The 26,495-nt window shown below is 35.6% G+C and overlaps 4 protein-coding genes across 11 annotated transcripts; all 4 read right to left on the bottom strand.

The window, feature by feature from the left end:
• Window positions 1-281: 281 nt before the first annotated feature.
• Window positions 282-3,510, bottom strand: LOC140865167 (transcription initiation factor TFIID subunit 11). 6 transcript variants are annotated; one of them, XM_073269708.1, is made up of 6 exons: window positions 3,126-3,205; window positions 2,478-2,884; window positions 1,810-2,129; window positions 1,537-1,624; window positions 1,226-1,325; window positions 282-907 (listed from the first exon to the last, which is right to left on the bottom strand). In XM_073269708.1, the coding sequence occupies exons 3-6, from the start codon at window positions 2,118-2,120 to the stop codon at window positions 780-782; spliced, it is 627 nt and encodes a 208-aa protein (XP_073125809.1). In that variant the 5' UTR covers window positions 2,121-2,129; window positions 2,478-2,884; window positions 3,126-3,205; the 3' UTR covers window positions 282-779. The 6 variants fall into 6 exon arrangements, with proteins under 6 accessions (XP_073125809.1, XP_073125810.1, XP_073125814.1 ...); XM_073269709.1 differs by having other exon boundaries at window positions 2,795-2,884; XM_073269713.1 differs by lacking the exons at window positions 2,478-2,884; window positions 3,126-3,205 and adding an exon at window positions 3,490-3,510.
• Window positions 3,511-4,437: 927 nt separating this feature from the next.
• On the bottom strand, window positions 4,438-8,910 carry LOC140864517 (cysteine desulfurase 1, chloroplastic). The gene is made up of 10 exons (XM_073268751.1): window positions 8,713-8,910; window positions 8,485-8,618; window positions 8,234-8,393; window positions 7,819-8,005; window positions 6,631-6,776; window positions 6,456-6,528; window positions 6,243-6,306; window positions 5,420-5,519; window positions 5,016-5,174; window positions 4,438-4,800 (listed from the first exon to the last, which is right to left on the bottom strand). Exons 1-10 carry the CDS (start codon window positions 8,899-8,901, stop codon window positions 4,630-4,632), a joined length of 1,383 nt encoding a protein of 460 aa, XP_073124852.1. The 5' UTR covers window positions 8,902-8,910; the 3' UTR covers window positions 4,438-4,629.
• Window positions 8,911-9,771: 861 nt separating this feature from the next.
• On the bottom strand, window positions 9,772-13,517 carry LOC140864325 (phosphoserine phosphatase, chloroplastic-like). 2 transcript variants are annotated; one of them, XM_073268434.1, is made up of 8 exons: window positions 13,363-13,517; window positions 12,673-12,913; window positions 12,231-12,363; window positions 12,003-12,110; window positions 11,626-11,719; window positions 10,614-10,763; window positions 10,455-10,508; window positions 9,772-10,131 (listed from the first exon to the last, which is right to left on the bottom strand). In XM_073268434.1, exons 2-8 carry the CDS (start codon window positions 12,902-12,904, stop codon window positions 10,006-10,008), a joined length of 897 nt encoding a protein of 298 aa, XP_073124535.1. In that variant the 5' UTR covers window positions 12,905-12,913; window positions 13,363-13,517; the 3' UTR covers window positions 9,772-10,005. The 2 variants fall into 2 exon arrangements, with proteins under 2 accessions (XP_073124535.1, XP_073124536.1); XM_073268435.1 differs by lacking the exon at window positions 13,363-13,517 and adding an exon at window positions 13,065-13,282.
• Window positions 13,518-14,372: 855 nt separating this feature from the next.
• Window positions 14,373-25,180, bottom strand: LOC140860381 (uncharacterized). 2 transcript variants are annotated; one of them, XM_073263386.1, is made up of 25 exons: window positions 24,986-25,180; window positions 24,385-24,690; window positions 24,096-24,254; window positions 22,492-22,560; window positions 22,216-22,338; window positions 21,971-22,120; window positions 21,692-21,823; window positions 21,517-21,596; window positions 21,195-21,298; window positions 21,013-21,080; window positions 20,566-20,667; window positions 20,389-20,462; window positions 19,933-20,040; window positions 19,758-19,833; window positions 19,285-19,421; window positions 19,041-19,200; window positions 18,770-18,949; window positions 18,376-18,492; window positions 17,252-17,407; window positions 16,589-16,756; window positions 16,374-16,486; window positions 16,097-16,220; window positions 15,067-15,162; window positions 14,939-15,001; window positions 14,373-14,861 (listed from the first exon to the last, which is right to left on the bottom strand). In XM_073263386.1, the coding sequence occupies exons 1-25, from the start codon at window positions 25,148-25,150 to the stop codon at window positions 14,802-14,804; spliced, it is 3,090 nt and encodes a 1,029-aa protein (XP_073119487.1). In that variant the 5' UTR covers window positions 25,151-25,180; the 3' UTR covers window positions 14,373-14,801. The 2 variants fall into 2 exon arrangements, with proteins under 2 accessions (XP_073119487.1, XP_073119488.1); XM_073263387.1 differs by having other exon boundaries at window positions 21,195-21,289.
• Window positions 25,181-26,495: the final 1,315 nt, after the last annotated feature.

Here is a 26,495-nt window from a genome sequence, read left to right as displayed (position 1 = left end):
CATAAAAAATTATATTTATGCTCACTACTCACTGGTATCATTTTATATGAACTCAACTAATGCATTTAAAATTTGATGTTAGAAAATGGATTCTATCAAACAAAACTTCTAAATCGAGTATTTGAGACAAAAATATATATAACTTGAAATTCAAATTATGGATTTGAATATAACTCAAATAATTTCCATTAAAAGATTCAAATCCTTTCATCAAACCTCAATAATAAATAACTTTAATCTTGCTAATATCATATTTAACGCACTCAAGCAAGTTTTATGAATTGCAATCGATTTATATATAAGTTCCCAAACAAGAACAATATTACTATGAAATAAGATTCGGAGATAAAGGCAAAAGAACTTTCAAGGGTAGATGTAACTTAAGCTGCAAATTTTCGTTTTCATTTCGAAAACGCCTTTTTAACCATCGCAATAACTTCATTCTAGCACCCAAGATCCGTCCACCTTTCAATCTTGCTCCTTCAAATATGAAATCTCAAAGATGTATAACCATTCCGAAAAGATAAATCGGATTTATACAAGATACAGATTTCTCATGACAAGTTTTCTAGTCCCTTCAAAGAAACTTCTTTCTTCAAAATAAGTCAGCTTATGATCAGGAAGCACGAGGAATTGCCGGGAGTGAGAATGATGCTGCTTGTGCTACAGAACTCTAAACGAGCATATAGATGCAGAATCTCGAGCTTTAACGGCAGTCGGCAGATGTTTAGTCGAAGTGCAATCTACTAACAAGGAAAATCTTGAAATTCAAGATTCGGTCATCGGAAAAGCCTTGGAACTGATCTTTTTGGGATCTTTCCCTCAAGTTTTAATCTTCTGTATGCTTCCCTAACGTGGCATGGCCTGATCGGTCCAGTCTCCTTTCTCTCTGACATTACTAATCTTGCTGCAATTCAATTGCGCTTCAGTGCAACTTATACAACAAATATTAGCAGTATATTCACATTACTACAACAAGTACGAACATTTTAGATTCAATTACCCAAGGATGGGAAAAAAAAATTATCACGAGAATGAAAAAGAATTGAGGGGTATTATGATCAACATAGTATAGATTATAGAAGTATCACGTATGATTTGAACAATTTGAAGATTATTGAATCTTCAATTAGAAAATGGGTATACTGGATGAGAGGGATCCACGGCGATGATGAAGCTCCAGAATATTTATTTATCTTATATGGATAAGAGCAAGCTAACATACCTGTTTCAATAAGCTCCCCAACAAACATTTTTGCAATTCCAGATACAACAATAGTCATGGGTACTGAAATTTTTGCACTTCCAGTTATGCTTGTCAGCAGCTGCATTTTAATACAATAAAAAATGGTGCCATTAAAGGAATGAAACCAATAAGGAAACTTAATTAAATATATGAAGCCAAGAGTTGGACACTTATTTCGAACACCAATAGCACAAAGTGTCGAACACCAATAGCACAACTGAAGGGTCCTCAGACCTGTTTTGTGATAAAAGTATCGGCTTGCATGGAAATAGGAAAAAGGTGATGCTTACCCGTTTCATATTAGATTTCTGGAATCCAGATCTTCTAAATGACTCGTACCGACTCATTTGCTCATCCGTAAACTTAGCTAAAAGAGTCCTATAACGTTGGATGAAATTAAAAACTAGACAAGGAACGAAGTAACACAAATCTAAAAGGCTAGTGCAGTATATGTTATAAATGACAATCAGCCAATTGAACCACTTGCAAGTTGCAAATAACTAATCAATCAAGAAAGCATCACTACAGAAAGGATATGACAAAAAATGAATAATTCAACTCACTGCATCTTAGCCACTTTATCAGGATCACCACTAGATGGCAGCTTTCCAAGCTCAACTTCCATGTTCTCTTCATCTTCATCTTCATCGTCTTCCTTAGGTTTGCCAACTGGACCAGCAGTGCCTATGGCTACTGTTACAGCTAAAGATGTTGAAGGCTGTGAGGTATGAATATTAGCACTGGCATCAACATCTCCACGAATGTGACCCAATGAAGTTTGTGCTTCATTCTCATCAAGACCAACAGGGGAATCCGGTGGTGATTCCTCTTGTTCCTCAAAAGCAATCTCAAATGGATCCTTTGATTTGTTCATGCTGGTGGCCTATAAATGCCATAGATGGATATTCAAAATCAGGATGTAAGCAGTTTATGAAGTGAAAGATGTAATAACATGATGTGCCGAATTGATGCTATGTAACTTAAATATCACTTCACTTTTACATGTGGCGGTACCCTAAAACAGCAAATGCATCAATATTAGGTGGTCACCTATAAATCTCATATTTCTCCTGAATTTTGCATTAAATCTCAATATGCTCAGAAGTTCAAAACTAATGATAAGTAAATTACTCCAAGAAATTCAAAACCCAGAGAAAGTAAAGTGAGAAGTGTGAAATGAACTTCTCAAACATATCCAACTTATAAAAGGGTGAGGAAAAAAAAGACTGACCACAGCTGAAATGAGCTACAAAAGCAACGTGAAGAACATAAAACCCATCAAAGTTAAGCTTATTATCTCGTTTAAGCAATTTCTCCAACACCTAGGCTGCAATCTAAAAGTGCGGGCGTCACAGTTATCAAAACATTTAACTTGAATCCTTGAAAGAGATTCAATGCACACTAAGCATTTAAGTAAACTCCCATTAAACCTCAAAAGGCACAATTTTCAAAATAAAATAGAAAACACAGGCCCCAAATTCCAAGTCGTAATCTCACAGCATATAAAGAGTGATAAAGATTTAAACGGAACAAGAAAATAAAACTTACTCGTTCCCAGAAATATCTAGCACCAAATTCAATCAAAATCACCAATGCTTGTCAACTTTTTGAGAATTTCATGAAATTTCCAGCGAAATCCTATACATAAAACCCAATCGACACTGCAGAAATTTACTATTATATATAATTATAATTTCAAAACCGTGAAATAGTTTATCACAAACGTAATTTTTAGCCTGAAAATCAGGCATTGTTTACAAGCAAAAAAAGCAAGAGGTTATGTAATTTCACACTAACAGCATCGCAAAAATTCTTACAAACAGATGAAAATTAATGGAAGGGGGGGTACAATTGACTGTTAAATGAATGTTAAACGAACCTCGCGATAGAGAAATCAATTTTTTTTTTTTTTTTTTTTTTGAGAAGAACGGTAAAGCAAGCACAGAGGAGCTATGCAATTGCAATTTAGGGATGAATGATTGTGGGCTGAAAGGGCCGTGGGGTTTTGTGGCTTGAATTTTATAAGCCCACGAGTCATCATCAATCTTACTAAATTTATATTAAAAAAATTAATTTTATTGTAAAAAAATCGGTTAAATCGTCTAACTGAATTTTTAAAATAAAAAACCGAACTTGATCGAAATTTTTGAAAATTAAAAGCGAACTTCCGAATAAATCGAACAGAGTTACCGAATTAGATTGGTTCGATCGATTAATTCGATTTAACCGAATTAATGCTCAACGCTAATTACGATGGTGGGAGAATGATTGTCATGTTTTTAGTTTTCCTCCTTCTAACGGTACAAGGGTTAGAGTTTTGAGGGTGAAGTGTTATATATACTCCATGTTTTCGGGTATTCAAACCCGATAATTTAAATCCAATTATTAAATTAAAATACTGGTGTTATTTATCTACGACTCGTGTCGAGTCGAATTCTTGTATGTTTTGATCTGACTTGTTTATGATCGAATCAAGTTTGAGTTTTATTTAACGAATATATTCATTGTTCATGAGCTTACTTTAGTTTTTATCAAGTTTAAATGAATATAATAAATATATATTATGAATTTAAATATTCTTTAAATTAATTAAAAAATAAATTTTATACTTAGAGAAAAATATAATAATATTATTAAAATTTGTAATTTAATTATAATAAATAGATTTTGATATACTTATCATAAGTAAAAGTTTAAAATCCATATATCAAATATCAAAATTATTATTATTTCATCTAAGAGTTGACTCACGAACCTACTAACGAATTTGTTCACGAGCTAACAATCCAAATATCGTAAATTCTAATTGGAGTATACGTAAATCCCACGAATTTCATGATGGTTATATAAATGTGATATATAATTTTTTTTTATGGTTATATAAATATGTGATATACGAGTCTTCGTAAAATCACAAAATTTGAATTTAGATGAGACTAGTGACATAATTAATATAAAAATAAATGCGTGAGAGAATAATGGGATAAACTAATAAACAAGAGATAAAAGACAATTTAGTAATTGATTATTTAAGAGTCATTACATTACACATAGATAAATTAAAGTATCCTACAATCAATAAATGTTCAAATTGTGACAAAGTTTCGAGTTCGAAACTCATTCATAACAATTTCTCTCAAACACAATTCACATTAAACTTTTTATTTCAATAATAATTAAAAAGAAACAAATGAAATGAATGGTGGTTTGTGAAGAAAAATATAAATTAATTGTATGTATTAATATTTAATACCAATAATAAATGTTACAGAAGGGAACCTGGAGCTCTTTTATGTATTACATTACCACAGGGCATATTCACATTCACAGGATAAAAAGCTAATAATGTTGCATAGCAAAGCCTCCCTCCTTTGATTTGTTGCTTACTTGAAAGATGCAAAAAAACTGATAGTATCAGTGAGAGCCCGGATAAAATCGTCCACGTCCTCTTTAGTGTTGTAGAAATGGAGACTCGCCCGTGCGCTCGCATTGACTCCCAAATAGCGATGAAGGGGCTGAGCACAATGGTGACCTGATCTAATAGCTACACTATGCTGAAAAAGTTACATGGTAGGATTCAGAATTTTGTTACCAAAAACCGAATGGAGATATTGCAAAGGCGCGCTAAAGCAAACTGTGGAGAAGAGTGTGTGATGGTCGTGCACAGCATAGAATTTCTTTTACTTCTAAACTGGTAATTTTCTGATTATTGTTGCTGATGTTTAAAGAAACTGTGATGATTCGCAAGAAAAGGATACGGAATATGTACCTGTTGGTCAAGGAAAGTGGCAATATCTGTCGGGTGAACGTCTTCCACGTTGAAAGAACAAAGTGCTGCTCTGTAATTGGAATTTGAAGGTGCCGGACCATAGACACGCACGTTGGGTACAGAACGTAAGCTATCGTACAGATAGCCTGCTAGCTCTACCTGAAACAAAAAACAGGATGAACAAACCTCTGTAAGCGTAAAACTCCATTTGATGTTCATTATCCTATTAAGTAGTCATCATATTAAAATAAATTCATATTTCTAGGAGAGAACAAATCATCCTATCATCATACAGAAATGACATTGTATCCTTAAGTATACTGTATACAAGAGCTAGGTTGTCAAAACCAAGAGATTCTTTCGCATAAAAGTATTTAAGTAACGGCATATTAATCATAATATACCTCATAATCATGAATGTTCTGCATTCCAATGCCAGATAAATAGTCAATTGCTGCTCCTAATCCAATGGCTTCACCAATAGCAGGAGTCCCAGCCTCAAACCTGATTTCAACAGCAAACAAATTATGAGAGAATAACACATCATTAAGTACAGTGGCCCAGAACAAACATACAACCATACAGAAACTAGCTAAAATCATATATATCACTCAATAGACTGGATATTTCTGCACCGCTGATTCACACATCAAATATTTGAGTTGGCTTGATTTGAATTACATTATCAAACTATGATGAGTACCATAAATTTATAAGTGGGTTCCTAAAAACATATGTGCTTTTCAACAAATCCAAGAGTGGCTTTCCAAATATGAGACATAGAATTGGAAACTAACATCTCATAAGACACAGTCTCGATAAAAACAACTGAAATCATTGAATAAAATAGCATCAGCTTTCCTTTCAATGAGATAATGTATTTTATGTCAGGGAAGTGGAACTTCTAAGTAATTGCAGGAATCACATATATGATTTCACGAGAGAGTCATGTTTTGACACAAGAACTCTCTGATTACATTGGCCAAGCAGCTAACAATAGTTTTGTTCCCATTAAAAATCAAATACACCCCCACAGCAAATAAAATCACACCAGATCAAATAAATACATTTTTCAGATACAATCATGACATCTGGTAATCTCCCAGTTGATCTTCATTTTCAATTATTAAAAACAATATTATACACCCATTTTCCAAAAATAAAATGAATCCAACAATCTCTCTTTCCAATAACTAATATCAGCTGTTTTGAAAGTAAACCTCTGACCTGGACGGCGGTTCAGCATACGTAGAGTGATCTAAATATACATCCGAAATCATTTCACCACCGCCTGAGAAGAGTGTCAATAATTTAGAGGGGCCAATCTAAATTACCGTACAGCAAGTATTCTCACTTTTGCATTCGGAATAAGAACTTTAGAGATGCTCATATTGAGAAAAACAAGATTATTGTGCGTGGCTAGTCACAGAAAAAGCTCACCTAAGAAAGGAGGCATGGCAGACAACAGATTGCTTTTACCATATAAGAATCCAATTCCTGTAGGTCCACACATCTGAAGCACTTTTAATGCTTAACTTCAAATAATTACTGAAGTGTATCTAAAAAATATTTACTTATGAAACTCTAGTGTTAACATGTACAGAAAGGCCTTCACCTTATGAGAAGAAGCAACTAAAAAATCAGCATCAAGGCTCCTCACATCAACCACCATGTGCGGAACACTTTGGCATGCATCGACGAGAACTTTCGCTCCAACATCATGTGCCCAACGCACAACTTGATCAATTGGAAGGACAGATGCTAAGAGAGAAGAAAAGGAGAAACAGGTAAACTGCTGTACACGAGGAATAAAAGTTCAGCTTTTTAACAGAACAAAAGTTCTTATCGTCAAGAATATAGGTAAGGGAAATTCAGTAATCAATTCTCGCAAGAAAGCTACAAAATAAATTTGTTTCATTAGTTTCGATAGGAAACAAAATTTGCTGAATTAAACAGAAATAGCAGCCCTCTCTGAACAACAGCAGAGACATGCATTTAGGTATTTACCAGAATCTTCTAAAATATGTAAAGTTAAAGGAATGGCCATGATTCAAACATCAAATAATTTCTTTGAAGATATAATATGAACCATAGAGAGAGCACAGAATTCGCAAAAATAATTTAGAAGTACATATCCTAAAAAATGACTTCACAAAGATTTTCAATGAAAGATTAAGCCATAGGTCTCAAGGCAAAGCGAAATTGTCCCCGGTGAAAAATCAAAAAAGCACAGCACACACTCTAGGAGTGGAGGAATCACCCTTACTGCATTCCTTCATATGATTTAGGAATGCTCGTGCGTTCACCCGAATCAGACGCACGGAATGATTACCGGTAGGAGCGCCAGCTTATTCTCTACATAAAATGATATTTGAAAATTTGAGCCACCATTTTTAGTGTCTGTCGAGTATAGAGTGCTGGTTTCAGCAAGACAATTTCCATAGCCTACTTCAACATTTTACTTTCTGATATATAGACGCTCTCAAAAGATTTCGGTCTTACTATGTAGAATCACAATAATACGCAGACTGATGTAGCCTAATACCATTAAATGCCACAAACCACTGTAAATGAAGAAGAGAGTACATTACATCATTTGAACTCTAAAGCATGAATTGGTTGACAAAGGAATGAAACGAATTTATGTTCCGCATATCAATTAGTACGAACAAACTCAAATAAAAGAATCACAAACTCATAATTGTGGTCTTAAAAGCAAGTTTTTCAGTTTAATTAAGCTGCACTTTTCTGCTGACAGGCTGCTCTAGTACTTGCATCATCATCACAAGACATTTTCACTCACCTAGCACATTCGAGACATGGTGAACGACAAGAAGTTTTGTCCGCCTAGATAGCATTTCCCTTAGTTTCTCTACATCAGGAACTTCATCTTCTGTTAAATTCACAAATCTTAAAACTGCACCAGTCTTTTGAGCAACAAATTGCCAAGGTACAATAGCACTGTGATGTTCTGCAACTGTGAGTACAACCTGAAGCAACAAACCGATCACCCTTTAGTAATGTAACAAAAAACAAGAGGCAAACACAGTATAGACTAAACACATAATAGACAGATTAAAATGCAGTTAAAATAGAAAGAAATATGCGTACCAAGTACTAAATTATAGATACTCAACGCAGCCCTCCTACATTGCATAATTATGCACATAAATCTGATATTTTCATTCTATACTAAAATCAAGGCTGACTTATTATACCTCGTCCCCCTGCTTCAAATTGGCAAGGCCCCAAGAGTAAGCAACTAAATTTATGGCTTCCGTAGCATTTCTTGTAAACACAATCTCTCTACAATCACCAGCATTCAAAAAATTTGCTATCTTTGCTCTTGCTAATTCATATTCATCCGTAGCTTTTGCACTACACATACACACAAAAATACAACTTTTTTATTTAAAAAAAAAACCCGGAAACTGAATTGACCAGCCGCATCTTCCCAGAAGAATTTTACCTCAAATAATGAATCCCTCGATGAACATTTGAATTATAAGCTTCATAGTAATTCTGTAGAGCCTTCAAGACATGCGTCGGCTTCTGCGACGTGGCGGCGTTGTCCAAGTACACAAGCCTTTTTCCGTTCAACTCCTGCAGTAAAAAATCAATTCTCCATAATCACATAACTTCTTCAAACAAGAAAACAAACAAACGAGAATCACGCAGCGGAGACGGAAGTTATTGCCTGGTGAAGGATAGGGAAATCGGGTTGGGTGCGGTGTCCGAGGGATCCGGGCCCGAGTTTGGTGTCAGCAGATGCTGGAGCAGCAGAGGTGACCGAAGCGAAGGGTGCTGCGCGGAAGGTGCGGTTCGTACGATGTAGGCTCGGTTTCATTACTCGGAGAGAAACTACGGCTTCCATTGTTATCACCATTGTAAACAAGCCACGGCCTGTGCTTTGTTGACTGCATACATACCCATCAATATATTCTATGTTCAATTTTCCATAATTAAATTAATTATAAATATTATTTCATATTTTATTGGTGGGATGGAAAATCGAGCAGTCAGTCGGGCCAACTCACAAAAATTCATCGTTTGGTGGATTGAGGAAGGGCCGTCCCACCATCTTAGCGTGTTGAAAATCCTCAATCCAGCCAAACTCAAGGTGGATTACGGGATAGACGGGTCGGCCCACGAGTTAGCTCATTACAAATAAAAATAAATAAATAAAATAAAAATCATTATAATTAATTATAAATTTAATTTCATAAATAAATATTAATATAAACAATTATTAATTTTACACGTGTAAATTTTATATAAAGTAATTAATACAAAAAAATTTCACAATTTTCATTAAAAAAAAATTTCAGGCCCGCCTCGGCTCTCAACCCACGCGGATTGGCCCACCTTTAGTTGGTTTGAAATTTTTTCAACCCAACCTACTTAAATTGTGTGACGGACGGCCAACCCAACGAGCATAACCCAAATTAACGGCTCTAACCATAACAGTGAGTTGGATGTCCAAACATAGAATTTGGAATTTGAAATTTGATTTGGATTTGAAATTTAATCCATGAAATTGTAATTTCATTTTGGTATTTGGCAAAATATTAAAATATATTTTGGAATTTGATGATATAAAATTTGGATAAATGATATTTTATAAAAAAATTACGAATAATACTTAAATTTACAAGTAAAGTGCACAAGTTTAGCATATTGTGATGGTTGAAAGGAAGAGATATTGGTGTGTTTGTGGATCTTGCAAGCGAGAAAATCTGAAAAAAAAAAATAAAAATTAAATAATAATAACCCATACAAACAGAATAAATAATATCATTACAAATTAATTCAACACATAATCATCGTTCTTATTCAAGCAAAAATTCTTCATTATGACCTAGAACTCCATTCCATACAAAAATTGAAAAGTATATTTAGCCGAAAAATAGACAGGGTAGCAAGTTTTCCAGAGACAGTTCACACTAAACAATGGATTTCGGCTGAAAATCAAGGATATGGGTGCAAGAAACTAGTCCAAAGAGTTGATCAAGTCTTTGAAATTGAACACCAGCCAATCGGCTTTGGCAGCAACTGCCTGTCGAAGCTGAACTCCGCCGTAGCATATGAACAAGTCAGCGCCTCCTGGTTTACGAGCCTGCAGCAAGAAATACATGAGAATCTAGTTGGCAGGATCTAATACCATGACATCAAAAAGAAACTCGATGTCAGCAAGAGGCTGATATGCAAGAGAGATCAAAATTTAAGATAAATCACATGATTTACGGCAAGAACTTGAGTTAGAGAGCGTGAGGGAGGTACTTGTTGGCACCAACTCTCAAAACAAGTACATGCTCGAAAGATCATGGACATAAATAATATGTCAGTGTATAACTCGGCCGTCATTTCGATTTTCGAAGTAAAACTCTTTGGAAAGAGATCATGAGTACCCTACTGACAAGACACGGAAATTTAACTTACCTCTAGATCGGTTGCACCATCTCCAATCATGACTAATGACGAGTATCCACGAGCCTGGAACACAAAAAACAAAACAAAACAAAACAAAACAAAACAAAAAAGTCATCACACTTTTGGAGAGATCTTATAACATAAAGATACACCAACAATGAAACCAACCTTCCTGATATTTTCAACTGCGGTGGCTTTCCCTCCGCTCCTGGAAGTTGGCTCATCAGCATCAAATCCTAAAAACTCACCAGAGCTTCCAAACAAAAGCTGATTCGCAAATATTCTTTCATGGGGTATACCGAGGATGGACGCAACGGGCTTTATAGAAAAAGTTGAGATTAGAAATCAAATCGAGCAATACGTTTCCATAGCCACATGTTTATACATAAACCCTTCATATCTTGCTGAGGTTGTAGTTAGTGAATGGATAGAAAAAGAGCAGTGAACTACATGTGAATTCTAAGCACCATCATGCATTCTCCTACCTCATGAATTGACTTGATGGTACCAAAAAACTATTAGTAATTCCGAAGTACTTTACTTTAGCATTCGACTATACATACCTTGGCCCTTTTTTAATTAGAAGTCAAAATATGTGCTTCGTCCTCATTGACCGTCTGAAGATGTTTATTTTACAGAGGCCAATGAAATGTCTTATTATAATCCAGCCTACTATTTTACCACAGTATGAGTTACCATATTAAAAGTTTAAGAAAATATCAAGGCAATTACTTCTCAAAAGGCTCCCAAGGGAAGTGTTCAAGTTGCCGATAAGAGGCTTCCGCATTATGGCAATGTATCAAATATTAAGATTAACTATTATGAATGGGCAACATTTCTACCAATTTTAGAAGCAGAAAACACAAGATCCAAATAATTAATATTACTTTCCATCTTCTTGTGCTTTACTTGTCTAAAAACTCTAAACATTTTTAAGGTACACATGAGTATAGTCATGCTCAACTGCAAAAATATACTACAATCAGTTTTCTGTTCGATTACAGTGTCTCTTCTCCTCGAAATGAATTCAAATTCCATTCATTATTACAAATAATAGAAATTCATATTCAATCACTCACTTCATTGTCAATTAAAAAATTTCACATGATAGATTTTCTAAGCACAAAAGTCAAAACACACGAGTAATCAACTGTCCACAGACTCAAATTACAGTGCTTACATTTATCATTTGACGAAAACCACCAGAGATAAGATATACATCTTTATTCGTGTCCTTCAGCTTCTTCACCAATGCATCAATTCCAGGAGAAAGTCTAAACAACCACATGCATCAATACTTTTGGTTAAGATGTATATCATTTATTATTCTTATGATGAACCTAGATGGTTATATCGTCACTTTAAGATATACAGAACGCATAAAATATCTATTTGCCTCTAATGTATTGACAAACGAGAAGTGCATGCATGACAAGGCAATATTTCTTGCTCCAAATGCATGTAAAATAAGCAGTCCTTTTAAATCTAACTCATTATTTTCAAGATATTCCAAAAATAACTTAAAAAGAAAAAGAAAATAGCATGCAAGGTTCGTACTTTGGAGGTCTCTTCTGAAGGAAATCTTGCACCTGAGAGAGTGACGGATTGAAAAGAGATAATCTGGCAGCCAATGCTTGCTCAAAAGGAACGGAGCCACTCATTGCCCTAGCAGAACCAACAAACTAAAACAAACTCTAATTTCATAGATGAGGAAATAAAAAGGACTGGAAAAAAATGCAAGCAAAAATTTTAGAGAGAACTGCAACACAAAGAATGCCATCTAACCTGGCAGTCCAATCAGCAACAGCCTTTCCAGCTCCACAGAACTCCGCAAGCTCATCAATACCCTCATCCAAACAAACAGTGCTATCCACATCAAAGCATACAGCATTTGCAGCTCTCCATACCTCAAGGATCTCTTACAAAGAAAAGACAGCATCCATGAGCAATAACATATGATATGCATTAATCAGCTTAAATCTTATGCCACCATGAGCAATAATATGCAAGAGAAAGGTATCAAAATAAAAAGTGTGTGAGCAACGCCCAATCCATGTCATAGATGTCAGCAAAAGGTTGCAAGCGTTCTGGTCAGAGTGATCAAACTTTTTGGCAAAATATATAGAACCAAGACACAATCTTGGGTCATTATATCGACTAAGTGTAGATCACATAATGCACATGTTGCATGCTAAAAACAGAATTATAAACCAATGCGAAGTTGCACCTTTGGAGGGAACTGTGTTGTCAAAATGTTCCATCGTCGAGGCCACTTGTGATTGAACAGAAACAGCAACCGAACAAAAGGATTTGTGATTTCTTACTAGCCTGGTAGGGCTAATAAACACCCTCCTGGCAGCACTCAGATTTAATGCCGGAAAAAATGTAGACTTTTGTTTCGGATCACCAAGAGAGTATATTGGGTTCAATTTTATCTGAAAACCCACCAAGCTCTCCATTAAAAGTATCTGCGAGTAAACCAGGTGCTCATCATCATACACATGGGAAGAAATAACATAAAATGAATTAAGAAAAAACCCAGAGAAGCAAAGACAAGAAAAACAACAACTAAGTTTGTTATGTTAGTTAGCAAAAGATGCACAAAGCACAATAACATACATGTTATCACTGTATCCACCGTAATGCCATGTCATTAATCTTGAATTACACGTCGAAATAAAAATATGAACTCAGAAAGCAGAGACTTTTGTTCCTTTCATCATTATTGCTAATCAACAAGCAACCACAAGATCACAAAACCAGCTCACAGCCCACAAAGATCACACAAAATCAAACGATTCGACGACAACTGAGGCAACCCGCATTTCCAAAAACACGTAAAAGGGGTGTTCTTACAAGATTGTAAAAGTGCAGAAATGATAATTTCCAAGAACACAAAGTTTCAAAGAGATAATACCTCGGTTCCCTTCCGCGTGAAAAGTGTGAAGTTACAGGATTTCCCGATTTGGGAGATGAGGAAGTTGGATCTACCCACTGCATTTGAAAGCGTTGCACACAAGGCATTCCGCGAAAATTTTTACCTTAAACTCAATTAAATATAACAATTTTTTCAAAAAAACATTCCAATTTCTTTTTTTTTTTTTTGAGAGGCATTCCAATTTCTTTTTATTACATAAATTTAAGATAATTATCAACTTGATATTTTTGAAAAATAAAATCATGAATGATTAATGCATGTATCAAATTGTCGGAACTTAAGTGGCAAAATGGCAGAAAAAATGGTCCAATAATTTGCATTTTTCATTTTTTTATTGTTGGTCAATTCAAGTATTATTGTAAAGCTTTACAATTTTTTTTCCCAATTTAAGTTTATATTTATCTTATTTCAAAAAAAAAAGTTTATATTTATCCAAATACTTAACTCTTAAGTGATGCCTAAATATAATTATCAGACCCCAAAAAATGATGATACGGTATCGAAAATGGCTAACATGTGAAATTGGAGAAAAAATGTAAACTAATAAATAAATCATGATAGTGAAATCGATAATCAACAACATCAAAAATATAATTTTTTCGAAGAACGTGATTCAACATTCAAAGATTATAACACCATATTAGATCATGTTCAACGATGCGAAAATATTGATGTGACGAAGTTGCAACTTCATTGTGTACTAATGTTAACGATGATATCTGATTTATGAAAGTTAGATAATGTTGCAGAGATGGTATTGAAATATAAATTTTTATGTTAAAATATTAATTTTATTTCATAAAATAAGTCAATATTTAAAAACAAAATAAAATTATATATAATTAAAATTACACATAATTAAAATTTAAAAGCTTATACATAATTTTCAAAAATATGATTACAAATAATACACATAATTTTTAATTACACGCATAAATAAATAAAAAAAACATACATAATTAATTATTCATCAACAATATTCACCACCATTCATTTATATATTTTTTAATTTTAAATTTTCGAAAAAGCCAGACGTTGAAATTTTTGATTTTCTAAAAAAAAAAAATTAAAATAAAAAAGAAACAGGCAGACGCTTCACCGCGCAGAATGCGGGGCTTCCTCGCCCGGACAAGTCCTTATGGCGAGCAACACCTCTACTGTCCTATTTTAGCCAACGAGTAGTCTTTTGGTATATGGCCTCGAAGTTTCCACTCCGCCAGTGAGAATAACAAACTCATACATTGTAAAATAACTACCTAACATATAACAAATCAATGAATGTTGTTCACAAGTACATAATTATGACCGATCTAAGAATTGACAGTATGACTTGTAAGTCTGATCGATGAACCATTTATGTACAAAGCTTTGATCATATTCCAAAGCTGAGAAGACGAGTAAACTTGAATGTGCTTCAATCATGCTTTGGGAAACTCCGCATTCTGTTCGAAGTGGGATTGCTCCTCAGCTAGAACGCCCTGAGTGGAAGCAATGGCAATTCAGTTACAGCTAGATAACCACTATAATGTTATCTTTCAAAGTTCTTACGTCAAACCTTGAGGATCATTATGGCAGAGTCCTTGTGTAGAACCTCGTTATATTCGCGACATGCGGTGTTCTGGAAAAGTCAAAATAAGCCACAATAAAAATGATTAAAATGATGCGTGAGGATATAGTACTGACTTGTACACAATTTGGGCAACCGGTATCTCCCGAGCAGTGGCATGAAGTAAGCAGTTCTAGAGCAGCAGTTAGCAGCTCAGTGAAAAGAGGCTGAACCTGGACAAATTTAAATAGTTTTGTTAACAAGAACATGTGATTATGGCTTTATAAATGTTTCAAAGCAAAGGAACCAAAAAAGTATTCAAATATATTTATCCCCATGGCAGAGTATGGTATCAGACTTCCATATTTGCAGAACAAAGAAAATACTAGTTGAAACAAAAAAGGAACACTTGGGTTAGATGGCATGGAATCTCATGTTTAATCAACCAATACCTCTCCATTTATGTGTCCATCCTCATTCTGATGTAAAATCAATTGAATTTCAGAATTTGTAGGAAATTTTTCACACCATTTTGCTAATTGGTATAGTTATAGACTGCTTCTAAAGGTATTTGCTTCTTATAGCTTTGTCAGATGACAGTTCCAGTAATCAAATAAGAGGGAAAATTTTAAATCTGCCGAAATTCCCTACCTCTGGTATAGGCCCACATTTACTCGAGTGTGTATGAGGCTTGGCTCCATAAGAATAGCAGGTAGTTCTGGAGATGTGCATTTATGTTTGGTATCTGACATGAGTTCAAAGTTTGTTTAGGTAAATTTTAATACAAAACTGATAGATAAGGTGGTGCAAAGGGGAATATAGCCCACTGATGGCACTTTTTCTATAGAACCAAATATTAATTACTAGCTTGCTCAAAAAATTATTATTAGGGGAGAGGTGGAGTAAACTATCATTCTTTGATCATCAACTATTTATGTGCTGCAACAAAACAGCACCATACACGTAAACTAAAGTCTATCACACAGTTCCCATCCAAATAAATTCACAATATTAACCATCTCAATGGTGTTAAATTTGTTGGAAGCGGTTGGTTGACTTGCAAACTTCGAATATGCTCATCCCCAATTTATATGAAAGGCACCTTCTATAACTAGTTATAAAACATGAAAAAGAGAAGAAAATAAAAGGAGGAAAAATGAATTACACCTTCGCGGAAATGCCTGTCCCTCCAGGATGAGGATCGTAAAGCAGAATTCTTTCTGGAACATAGCGAGCATCATGTGGATTTGCACACTCCGAAGCTAAATCAGATTGGTTGCATATGATAAATCTACACACCATGTTATGACGAGGAAGTTAGATGCAGAATTATGGAGATGATGAACAAGAACATCATAATCTACCAGATTCAAAAGACATGCTCCGAAAAGGTTACAGGAACACATGTTTCATTACATAGATGCTGCAAATGGTGAGAACTCACAGAGGAACAGCATTAAGAATAGCATGCCCAGCAGCATGTAAGCCCCCACGAAATGAGTACTGCAAAGTCTCAACAGCTATCTTCAATGATTGTGGAACTCGAATCCAAACAGCCTACAACCAAAAATAAGTTGGAAGAAAAAATTGAAGAGTAAAAAAAATGAAATTTTAGCATTTGCAAAGTATGAAGATAGTCAATCCATAAAAAAAATGTACCTGCGATTCATAGGAAAAATTAGGAAGGGACAGTTCCACAGTATCAAAAACTTGGTTAGTTCTTTTCCACAAGCGGCGAAACCCAAACCAAGTGGTTGTTACTTTGCAAATATTTGTTTGAGCGGTTGTTCTCAAAGAATGATCACCAGTGATCCTCGCTGAATAAGCCTATAAATTTGGCAAGCATGCAATAGGTTATGATACACAGCCGTAACAGATATGCTAAGTATTCTGCAATTAAAATGCAATTCAGATGTAGGTACTACAAAACTGAAGTGGATAACTGAATATTTGAAAACAAGTGATGACAATACAAAGATGAAAAAAACTGGTTTACTGCAACTAAAAAGGTTGTATTCCTGAACAAAAATAAGAAGCAGTGATATTTTTTCTTCTTAAGCACTCCCCCAATTGACCGATCTAGGTTAAAAGTTAGATAAAAAATGATGGAGAAGATCAATGAACACTCTGACTTGGGAGAAGTCAAGCTTGAACAGAAAACTACTCAAATTTGAGCTCCTGAGTTAAAATTATCCGAGGGAGACAGACTAACTTTTATTCAACAAAACCAGAAGACGCACGCGCACGTGCATGGACACCCACAGCACACTCAAACATACAAAAATAAATAAAAGAAAATGGGACGGCAAACTTTATACGTACAATATGACTTCCAACTACGTGAACATCTGTGTAATCACGCGTTTTTGTATAATAGTTCAATTCAGCTTCTTGGCACCAAGCAATTTTACTCGATAAATCCAAATGATTTACGAGATAAGTTTTTCCTTGATTCATGTAAACAGCACCTTCATAAACCTGCATATCAGTCAAGACATCAGATCACAATGGCAACAACTAACACAAATTAGATAGTATCTTAAAAGTTCAAATCTTTAAGGGACCGGAAAAGAAGAGAGAAAAGTTGCTGACCGGTAAATAATTTAATATATACACTATACAGAAGTCAAAGCCAAAAATTGAGCTCAAAGAAGTTCAGCAAACCCTTCAATTATTTAAAAATCCATACATATTACATCCACAAGGCCACAAAGACTCTAATGTATAGGTGCTACTAGTATGATCCAGCTGCTTAACAACTACATTATGAGGTTGGAACAACTGAATTTACAGCATTTGCATGTGATAATTAGTCTGTTAGTCTTTTTATCATCCAATAAATCGGATTCGTTTTAATGGAAGCGAAGGTGGTGATTGATTTTTGGTGTGTACTCGTATTTTGAGAAAAATAATGAGAATATTCATGAATAATATTGTGGCATCACACAGCCAAACAAATCATTGTGTTTTTAATAAGTTTTAGGCATTATAAAAAGGAAACATTGCATTTTGGTCCGATAATTTTGTCGCTTAGTGATTTTGGCCCTCTGTGATTTCGATTTAGTCCTGCATGTTCCGATTTTTTGCAGTTTTAGTAATTTTTCGTCGAAAATGCTTATGTGACACTATACACGTCAGCACTGCATTGATACTACATCAAGGTCATGTCGAGAAAAGGACTAAAATTGAAAAAAAACAAAACAAAAAACAAAGATAGCAGACTAAAACTGAAATATGAAAACATTGAAGATCGAAATCGCAAAATGACTAACACACATGACCAAAAAAAACAATTTTCCTATAAAAAAAGGAATGATACTTACCATAACAAGAATTAGTCAATGCCAGATGTTTCTCAAATATATTGAGTTGACTAAAAACATCAAATGATTCCTACTTCAAATCATGAAGATAAAATGTCATAATAATTTCCAAAATTTTCTAACCTGAAAGAAAGCTCTGCTTTCCTCAATTTCTTCGAGGACTTCGCTTTTCATCTTGTCAATGACTTTAAACCGAACAGTTTCTATGGCCCTAACGTTAACAACAGCTGAAGGAGATTTCTGTAAAGATGATTAGATACCAATTGAGTAGTTCAAAATTTAAATACAAAGGTACTAAAAGATAAAAAGACAAGGTTGAGTTATCCAAACATCAAGTTAAGAATCCAAGTCTCGGAGAAGGGGGTTGCAACATGTAAAAGTATCTATTACAAAATGGCTATGAAACATCAAATATTAACAAAATGTTGACATCTTAGGTTAGACATTAATCTAGCACGGTTTAACAAATTTTTATTAGAATGGAGACTTTATCAGGATACATCACTAAAACAATTACCTCATGCCCAATGTAAGTCCACATTCTGGCGGCGGAATCACGTGACAGGTCAGTGCTCAACAATCCCTTGTTTTTAAGATTCATAACGGCACTCTCTATGCCAGGACCAAAATGCTTCTCATCATGAAGCAAACTCAATGGGTGTTCAAGAGCAGCACATAATAAGTGCTGCTGAAGCACCTATGAAGACAAGCACTTGCAATATTCAACCATTGCCAAAAAAACTAGCTCTACATGACAATATAGAATTTATATGACATATTATACAAACCTGCTCATTTTTAGCATCAACATGGCAACACTCTATTGGACCCCTGAAGAGTTTATGTGGAAACTTCATAAAGTATTGATCTAAAGGCCCTTCAAATGCAACGTATATAGCGAGTGATGGTTTTTCTCTTCTTCCAGACCTCCCAGCTTGTTGCCACAAACTAGATTCAGATACAAAAAAAACATTCAAATAATAGACTAAAACGGACATGAAAACCATAGAACAGCGAGAGTAAAGTGATTACCTCGAGATACTACCAGGAAATCCAAGATGCAAAGTGATGTCAATGTGACCTACATCAATACCTAACTCAAGTGCATTCGTAGCAGCAATTCCACATAAATTACCATTGAAGAAGTCACTCTCAATTCTTCTCCTGTCCTGTTACACAATATAGTGAATTTTGACGACGGCACATGCTGCCTACCATTAAAATAGTATTTCTTGCCCAACCCCCACCCCCCAAGAAGAAAGAGAGAAAAATTTATACGCTGGAGGAGTCACTCAAACGATTGTTTGGGGAATATATCCACAGGTAACAAAGAAAAAATCAGATAAGGTAGCAAATTATCATACATTTGCATGGACTAACATAAAAGATCCGCAAGTGCTATAGTACAAGCGTAACAAATTGAAAAGCCAAAAAAGAGGCATAAATACCTACATACAGATACAAATTAAATATCTTTAATAGTTCAAGAAAAACAAGTGACCGACCTCAGCAATATAACCAGCACGGTAAGCAGATATTTTGCTAACCAGATGAGGTGCTGATTGATGAAGAATTTCACGCCTTACAAAGACAAAAGATATGAAGAAGTCATTATGTCAATCAAAATAACATAGCAAGAAAAGCTTACAGACAGTCTAAATGATGAAGTATTATACATACGTGTAGCAAAGAACAAGTTCACAAAGTTTCCTTGTTTTGCAAAAGGCAATACATCGTAGACCATGCTGAATCATTTCAGCAAAGAGGTAAGCAACCTCTAAAATAGGACTGCAAGATAAGGATCGCAGTTATGAGGGCATTATCAACTTCTTCACAAATGGACACATTGAAATCGTTAATTTAAGTCCTAAATGAACAGTTAATTTAACTCCAGTATGTTCCTAAATAAACTGCTAAGTTTTAGGCCATCACAAGGTTCTCATGCTTTCAGTTGCATATAACCAACACTGATATGAAACCTTTTTGCTAAAGATAACAGGGTGATGCTACATTGAGAATAAACTACAACAGTCTCAAATCATTCTCGGTTATCATTAAGACGAGCATTACTGAAGACAATCATTACAAAAAAAAAACTCAACATTTGCCAGGACTGTGAAAATAAAATGTGCAAACCTTGAACGTCCAGTGACCACATTCTTTTCAACAGATTTTTTAGCTCCCAAGCTGTTCTTCGTTCTCTTCCAAACCTGTAAAATAATATTTTGAAGTCGGTAAAATTTTGGAGGAATCTATTGATAAAATTTCACTTATTAAATGGAATTTAGGTCGACCCGCTAAACAAGAACTCACTGTTTTCAGGCACAAGGGCGGATTCCAGAGCATAAAAAGCTTCAAAGCGGAAGGGCTACCATCGTTCTCAATCAAATCAACTGTTGGAAGATTTGCTAGTTCCTGTAATTTCACTGGAAGATGACTAAAATAAAGAAGGCAACTACGGTAAACAGGTGATGAATTTGGTGTGATTGTTCTTCCACTGTTTGAAGGGATTGAAGATGATTAAGCTGTGGTAATTTGCATTGAATCAACTATAAGGTTAAGCACATAATGGTTGTTTGTTAACGCACACATAAAAATACCATTACACAAACACACACAGAAAATGAGTGCACTGGTAGGGTTGGAGAAGTGCCGTCATCGGTTCACCCAGTAGATTAGGTGAAGAATCAAACCCCTCATTAATGAACTTTTGAACATTGTATGCAGTATAGGAGCTCAAATCAACAAGATGAAAATTACCATAGCATGCTCCCTGGGGTTAGCAGAAGTCGCAGTGCTGAAAATGAAAGAAGGATCGCTGCCATACACTGTAGATGAAGTTAGATTTGAATGTTAGATTCATTGTTTTCAACAAATATATAAGAACCGTGAAGAATGAAAAGAAACAAGTGGCCAGACTTAATTACAAGCATGGAGCCCACCGTGTGAACACATTCGACGAAGCCTTCTGAATATTAGAGCAGTATGACAACCGAAAGTCCCCTTATAAGCATGAGCTTCATCAATAACAACAAACCTGTCATCACTAAACCATTTAATAGTTTCTACAACGAATATTGAAATAACTGGTATGACACAGATGAAAAGTAAACATGTGTGTGTGTGTGTGTGTGTGTGAGAGAGAGAGAGAGAGAGAGAGAGAGAGAGAGAGAGAGAGAGAGATCACTGGATTAATTGAAGAATAAACTAGCGATATCACTCAAAAATGTCATAAAGGTAGCACAAACAGAAAAATCAAAATACCTAAGATGCGACAATATTCGGCTAAACTGCCCATGGTATGGTAAGATTGAGACATGTAACATATCTGGATTTGTAATCAACTGCACATTAACTAAAAGAAATTAAAATAAAATGAGACAAATATCCGCAGGAACTCATTCTATGCTATCCGAGACAAACAAACCAGATAGCATACCAGTCGGGCGTTGTCCCTTAGCCACAATCTATCTTCCCAGGAAGTGTCCCCATCATATATACCAATATTGAGGCTATCACCAAGCTCATGAGCCATAGCCGACAAAGCTCTCAGCTGATCTTGTGCTAATGCCTGCAGGCTAGTTGAATCAATTAAAGATATTCAAGCATAAAACATCAAGGGATGCCAATTTTATGCCCCCGTATTGATCACATTCATTGAAACCACATAATCGTGATAGAACCAGTAACTCATGAATGGAGACCATACGAAGCAAACCTTTGTAGGAAAGAGATACAAAGCACAAGCTAATGTATTGCAGGATAATACTTCCAAAACTGGAACATTATAACAAAGGGATTTCCCACTGGATGTCATGGTTGCCACAATTACATTTTTTCCAGCAAGGGAAGCTTGAATTGATTCTGCCTGTAAAACTTGAACAAATCAGGCGCACGCACACACACACACAAAGAAAACCCCGAATTTGAAGGGGTACAATTAAAATTTTCATAAATAGTCACCTGGTGGCTATACAATTTTGTAATCCCCACCCGGTTGAGCGCAGATTTAACACTTTCAGAGAGCTGGCGTGGAATCTCAACATAGTTGGCATTCCGTGCTTTAATCTCTTCAATATGAACGGCCTGTAACATGTAACAATCGGCATATTGTACAGATGTGATCTTCCGCGTGAACAATAAACAAGTGCTAGCTTAAATCTATTTGTTTGCTATATCCAAATCATGGGAGGAGCTCCATTATCATGATAGCAAAAAGGGTTTTGACAGAATAATAACCTGTCCTTGATATCCTATGCTGCTCTTTAGATGCCCCACCATTTCCTCAGCCAGCAATAAATTTGTGTCCTGTCATTTCAGGAGCATAGAAGTCACGGTATTTGTTTGGGGTTGATTTGACTATCAAATTGTAACAGCTTGATGATTAAGTGGACCACCCCTGCATTATAGTTAAATTGAATGGATAGCAATAATTTAGCCAACTGCACAATGGCCATTCATATTCTTCCAAGCTCCAACAATAATCATAAAGCACGGTTCTGGTAAGATTGATAACCATGTAATATATATCACAAACCTATCTGATCACACTCCATCGCATAATGCACAGGGTATATCTGAAGAGCCAGGGAGTAGAACATATGCATAAAAATTGGCAGAGGAACCCTCATGTGAGTTTCCCTTAATACCCCAAACTGATGATGATATAAGAGGATGCTGGGTGGTGATTAACTTAAATGAACCAACTAAGGATCATAGAAAATTCTCTCCTATTTTTAGGTGACCATTAACTTCATAAATTATCATATTTGCCGTTGAATCGTGTAGATAAGCTTACAATACAAATTGAACCGGAAGCTTAGAAATTATCAAAAGGATTGAATATCAATCTGACAAAATAACAGGGCATAGATACGAACCCAATTATATAGTGAATATATCTGTTTCTGTTAGAGGGAGTAATTCTCACCCTTTCAGCTTATCCTGAAATTCAAAAAAAGATTATTATCATCTTAAGAAACAAAGTCCCCCACTAAGATTTCGTTTTGCTATTCATCATCCGAGGGCCGAGGCCCATCCCAACCTGCAGTCTGCACTATCAAAAAACCTTTACTGCTGCCGCCGCTGCCCCCACAGCGATGGCCTGCAACCAATCTACTCCATTTTTTTACTGAACTTAACTCCTCAAACTACTTTCTTTACCTATAGCTCTTGAAATATCCATTGATGTTCCCTCTCGCAGCAACAGCATGTAGGCAATACAGACCTTGTTATTGAGATGTCATAGAAACATATCTTTTGTTTTACCAAGAAGGGAGCAGTAAGAGATTTTCTTCGACACAAGTAATTAGTTGAAAAAGTTATTTAACCATTCAAGTGGGCCACAGAGATTTAAGTTGGACCAATATCTCGAACATATATAATGTTACTCAAGTACTGATGGATTGAGTATTCAAGCATTCACAATGCTACAAAGAAATCACGATGCATAGAGGGTTTTTTTAAAAAACAAGATAATATATTAAATCGCCATGTGTGATCTATTAACTGATTTTAAGTGAATTATAAATTTATAACATATCAAACCTTATAGACATAAAGCTGAAATTTATTTAGATATATAATCAATATTTGGAGGACATGGAATTCAGAGTTATACTTAGCAAGATATTAACTAAGTCGACAAATAATATATCATGCACAATAATGTGCACAATAAATCAACTACAAAAAAGATGAATTCCAAGATGGAAACTTCGAACAATGAGATGCTAGCGTATTCTACTGTTCAGATATAAATATTCTCAAATTGTCAGATGCTAGCATACTCTGGCGAGTGCGGCACTAGTGAAGAAGAATGTGAACAATAACAGTGGTCTTACATGACATTGTACTTCATGTGAACCAGAGCATGACGCATCGGTGTATCTTCTCCTCCCTTGTTTTATTTCAGTTTTGGTTGCCACGGTATATGCTTTCTTCATAGCAATAATAGGATCTTCTAATGAACTGCACTTGACCTTCATCTCTCCACTTGAAAACTGCAGTAATTCAGTTAAGAATTAAGAAACTTCAGAATGCTGAGAGAAACATGATTTCAAAATTGAGGAATTGTCAATTTTTCTTCTCAGAACCAGGTCGGCAAGAAAAAGAAATAGGTGGTAACCTTACCCCAGGCCTTGAAAAAATCCTCCGACACTGAGTATCGACATTCACAAAAGAAACAGGTTCCGTCTCTTCTCCCGGAGGAGTGTCAAGATTGGAACCATCACGCAGAGAGGACAAGTCTTCCATCAATTCAACCCAAGCTGAATCAGCAGATTCAGTGTCCAAGCCCTCGCTGGCATTCGGGTTTTCTGACAGTCTTGCATTAGCTCCCTGCAGCCTATCCTTCTTCAAGAAAGGCGTTATAACCAAAAAATTCTCATCCCCAATCGAGTAGCTACTAATCTGACTTTGCAATTTCAACTTCTCACCCTACACCGCCCCCATAAAAGGAGAGAAAGACTCAGAAATGTTTCACAATATAACAAAAAATACAGAACAAAACCCATAAATAAACTGAACACAAATACAAGTATACCACCCAGCCAGTCTTGTCAAATAGAAAGACAAATAAAGCGCTAAATTCAGTTAAATTTTCAATCTTTCCAAAGCACAGTTTCATTGGTATACCACACTCTAACATTGCTACGAACAAATCCAGTATCTAACATCAGCATTGCATGAAAGTACACCCAATTATGAGAAGAAAGGAGGATCTCAAAATTGCCTTAAGGAAAAGATGGAAATTGCTGGATGAAGAAGCTGCAGAGAAGCATTGCTTGAGCAGGAGCTTGAGATCTTGGACGGTCTTGTTCGGTTCAATACACACCCGAACAGATTCACCGGTTAAGCTACGGACTTCGATTCCCTTCCCATTTTCACTCTCCTCCATTTCTTGTCTGCAAATTGTCAAAAACCCCAAAACCCGGGAAATTTAGATAAAAGGGGGTGCATTCTATCGTATTTAAAAGAAGGATTCATTGTTTAAATTACTAATATATTTTTTTGTTTAACTTTTTTAAAAAATTTAAATCTATTTGTTTCTCCCAAATATTTCATTACCCAACGTTCCCAGTTTCCACCCATCTTCCTTCTCTCATCTCCATTCTCCCTCCCCTTTTTCGCAGGTCACTTTTTTTCTCTCTAAATCCTTTCTCATCCAACACATATCAAATTCTATGAATCAAATGGCTAACAAAGATTTGATAATATTTAAAAAATTTATATTTACTACAATTAAAAACTTGTGTCTTAGATGTTTTGGGTTGACCCAAGGCTTGGGTCACCCTGGTCGACCCAAAGAACCCAAGGTTTGGGTAGCTTGGGTTGACCCAAGCCCTGGGTCAACCCAAACTCTAGGTTTATCCAAGGGCTTGGGTCGACCCAAGAAACCCAAGGTTTGGGTAGCTTGGGTCGACCCCAGCCCTGGGTTTACCCAGAGCTTGGGTCGACCCAAGCCCTGGGTTGACCCAAGCTTTGCCCAAGGCTTGGGTCGACCCAAAACTTGGGTCAACCCAGAACTTGGGTCGAGCCAAGCTCTTCGGTTCTGGGTCGACCCAAGGTTAAACCCAGAGCTTGGGTCAACCCAAGCCTTCTTTGGGTAAACCCAAGCCTTGGGTTGACCCACGATTGAGTTTCACTTGAGCTTGGCCAGATACATAGATTTGTTTGATTCAGTGTTTGTTTTTTATTGTTCTAATATATTTGTTTTATTTTTATTTTTTCATAGGTATGGGCAGAAATGCAATTTTTCGTGTGAAATTGACAATTGAGTCGAGATATAAAGAGATGCCCAGAAGATTCATAACTATCTGAACAACGAGGAAATAACAACGTTTTTTGATCAGTCACCATTTGGTAACCTCGTTAGGTATCACCGAGATTTTAATGTTTCAAGTCAAATTATGTGGTATCTAATGAGTAGCCAGATAGTTGATAACGGTAATGATGATTTTTGGATGGTCGTGCGTAAAAGGACAGTTAGATTTTCTATGTTAGAGTATTGTTTAATAACAGGTCTCAGCTGCAGTATAGAGCCGACAGATCTACCAGATGTAGAAAGTATCTTTGTCTCGAGACACTTTGTTGGTAAGTCTCAAATTTTTCTTAGTGATTTGGAGACAAAGATTATTGCCGTATGACAAAATGAGACTGTGGGGATAGATGTGGAGAAGTTGAAGATGGCTAGTCTTTACTTTTATTCTGATGTATTCTGTGGGGGGAGTAGGAAAAAAAAA

This window comes from Henckelia pumila, chromosome 4 (assembly GCF_033568475.1).
Source record: "Henckelia pumila isolate YLH828 chromosome 4, ASM3356847v2, whole genome shotgun sequence".
NCBI classification, from domain to species: domain Eukaryota; kingdom Viridiplantae; phylum Streptophyta; class Magnoliopsida; order Lamiales; family Gesneriaceae; genus Henckelia; species Henckelia pumila.
Note: the sequence above shows the minus strand (reverse complement) of the source record. Positions and strands in the feature narration are given on the sequence as shown.

Coding starts and splice junctions, on each gene's coding strand:
- LOC140864517 (XM_073268751.1), bottom strand. CDS start 8,901: ATGGTGATAACAATGGAAGCCGTAGTTTCTCTCCGAGTAATGAAACCG. Junction 5,520..6,242: donor TATGCTGAACCGCCGTCCAG/GTCAGAGGTTTA, acceptor TGTTGAAATCAG/GTTTGAGGCTGGGACTCCTG. Junction 4,801..5,015: donor CCACTTTCCTTGACCAACAG/GTACATATTCCG, acceptor TAACTTTTTCAG/CATAGTGTAGCTATTAGATC.
- LOC140865167 (XM_073269713.1), bottom strand. CDS start 2,120: ATGAACAAATCAAAGGATCCATTTGAGATTGCTTTTGAGGAACAAGAG. Junction 1,625..1,809: donor GATAAAGTGGCTAAGATGCA/GTGAGTTGAATT, acceptor CCAACGTTATAG/GACTCTTTTAGCTAAGTTTA. Junction 908..1,225: donor TGGGGAGCTTATTGAAACAG/GTATGTTAGCTT, acceptor ATTGAATTGCAG/CAAGATTAGTAATGTCAGAG.
- LOC140864325 (XM_073268434.1), bottom strand. CDS start 12,904: ATGGAGAGCTTGGTGGGTTTTCAGATAAAATTGAACCCAATATACTCT. Junction 11,720..12,002: donor CTTCAGAAGAGACCTCCAAA/GTACGAACCTTG, acceptor GTGGTTGTTTAG/ACTTTCTCCTGGAATTGATG. Junction 10,764..11,625: donor GTTTTCGTCAAATGATAAAT/GTAAGCACTGTA, acceptor TTTTCTATAAAG/CCCGTTGCGTCCATCCTCGG.
- LOC140860381 (XM_073263386.1), bottom strand. CDS start 25,150: ATGGAGGAGAGTGAAAATGGGAAGGGAATCGAAGTCCGTAGCTTAACC. Junction 22,121..22,215: donor CAAAATTGTATAGCCACCAG/GTGACTATTTAT, acceptor CAAGTTTTACAG/GCAGAATCAATTCAAGCTTC. Junction 20,668..21,012: donor ACCCCAGGGAGCATGCTATG/GTAATTTTCATC, acceptor GTGAAATTACAG/GAACTAGCAAATCTTCCAAC.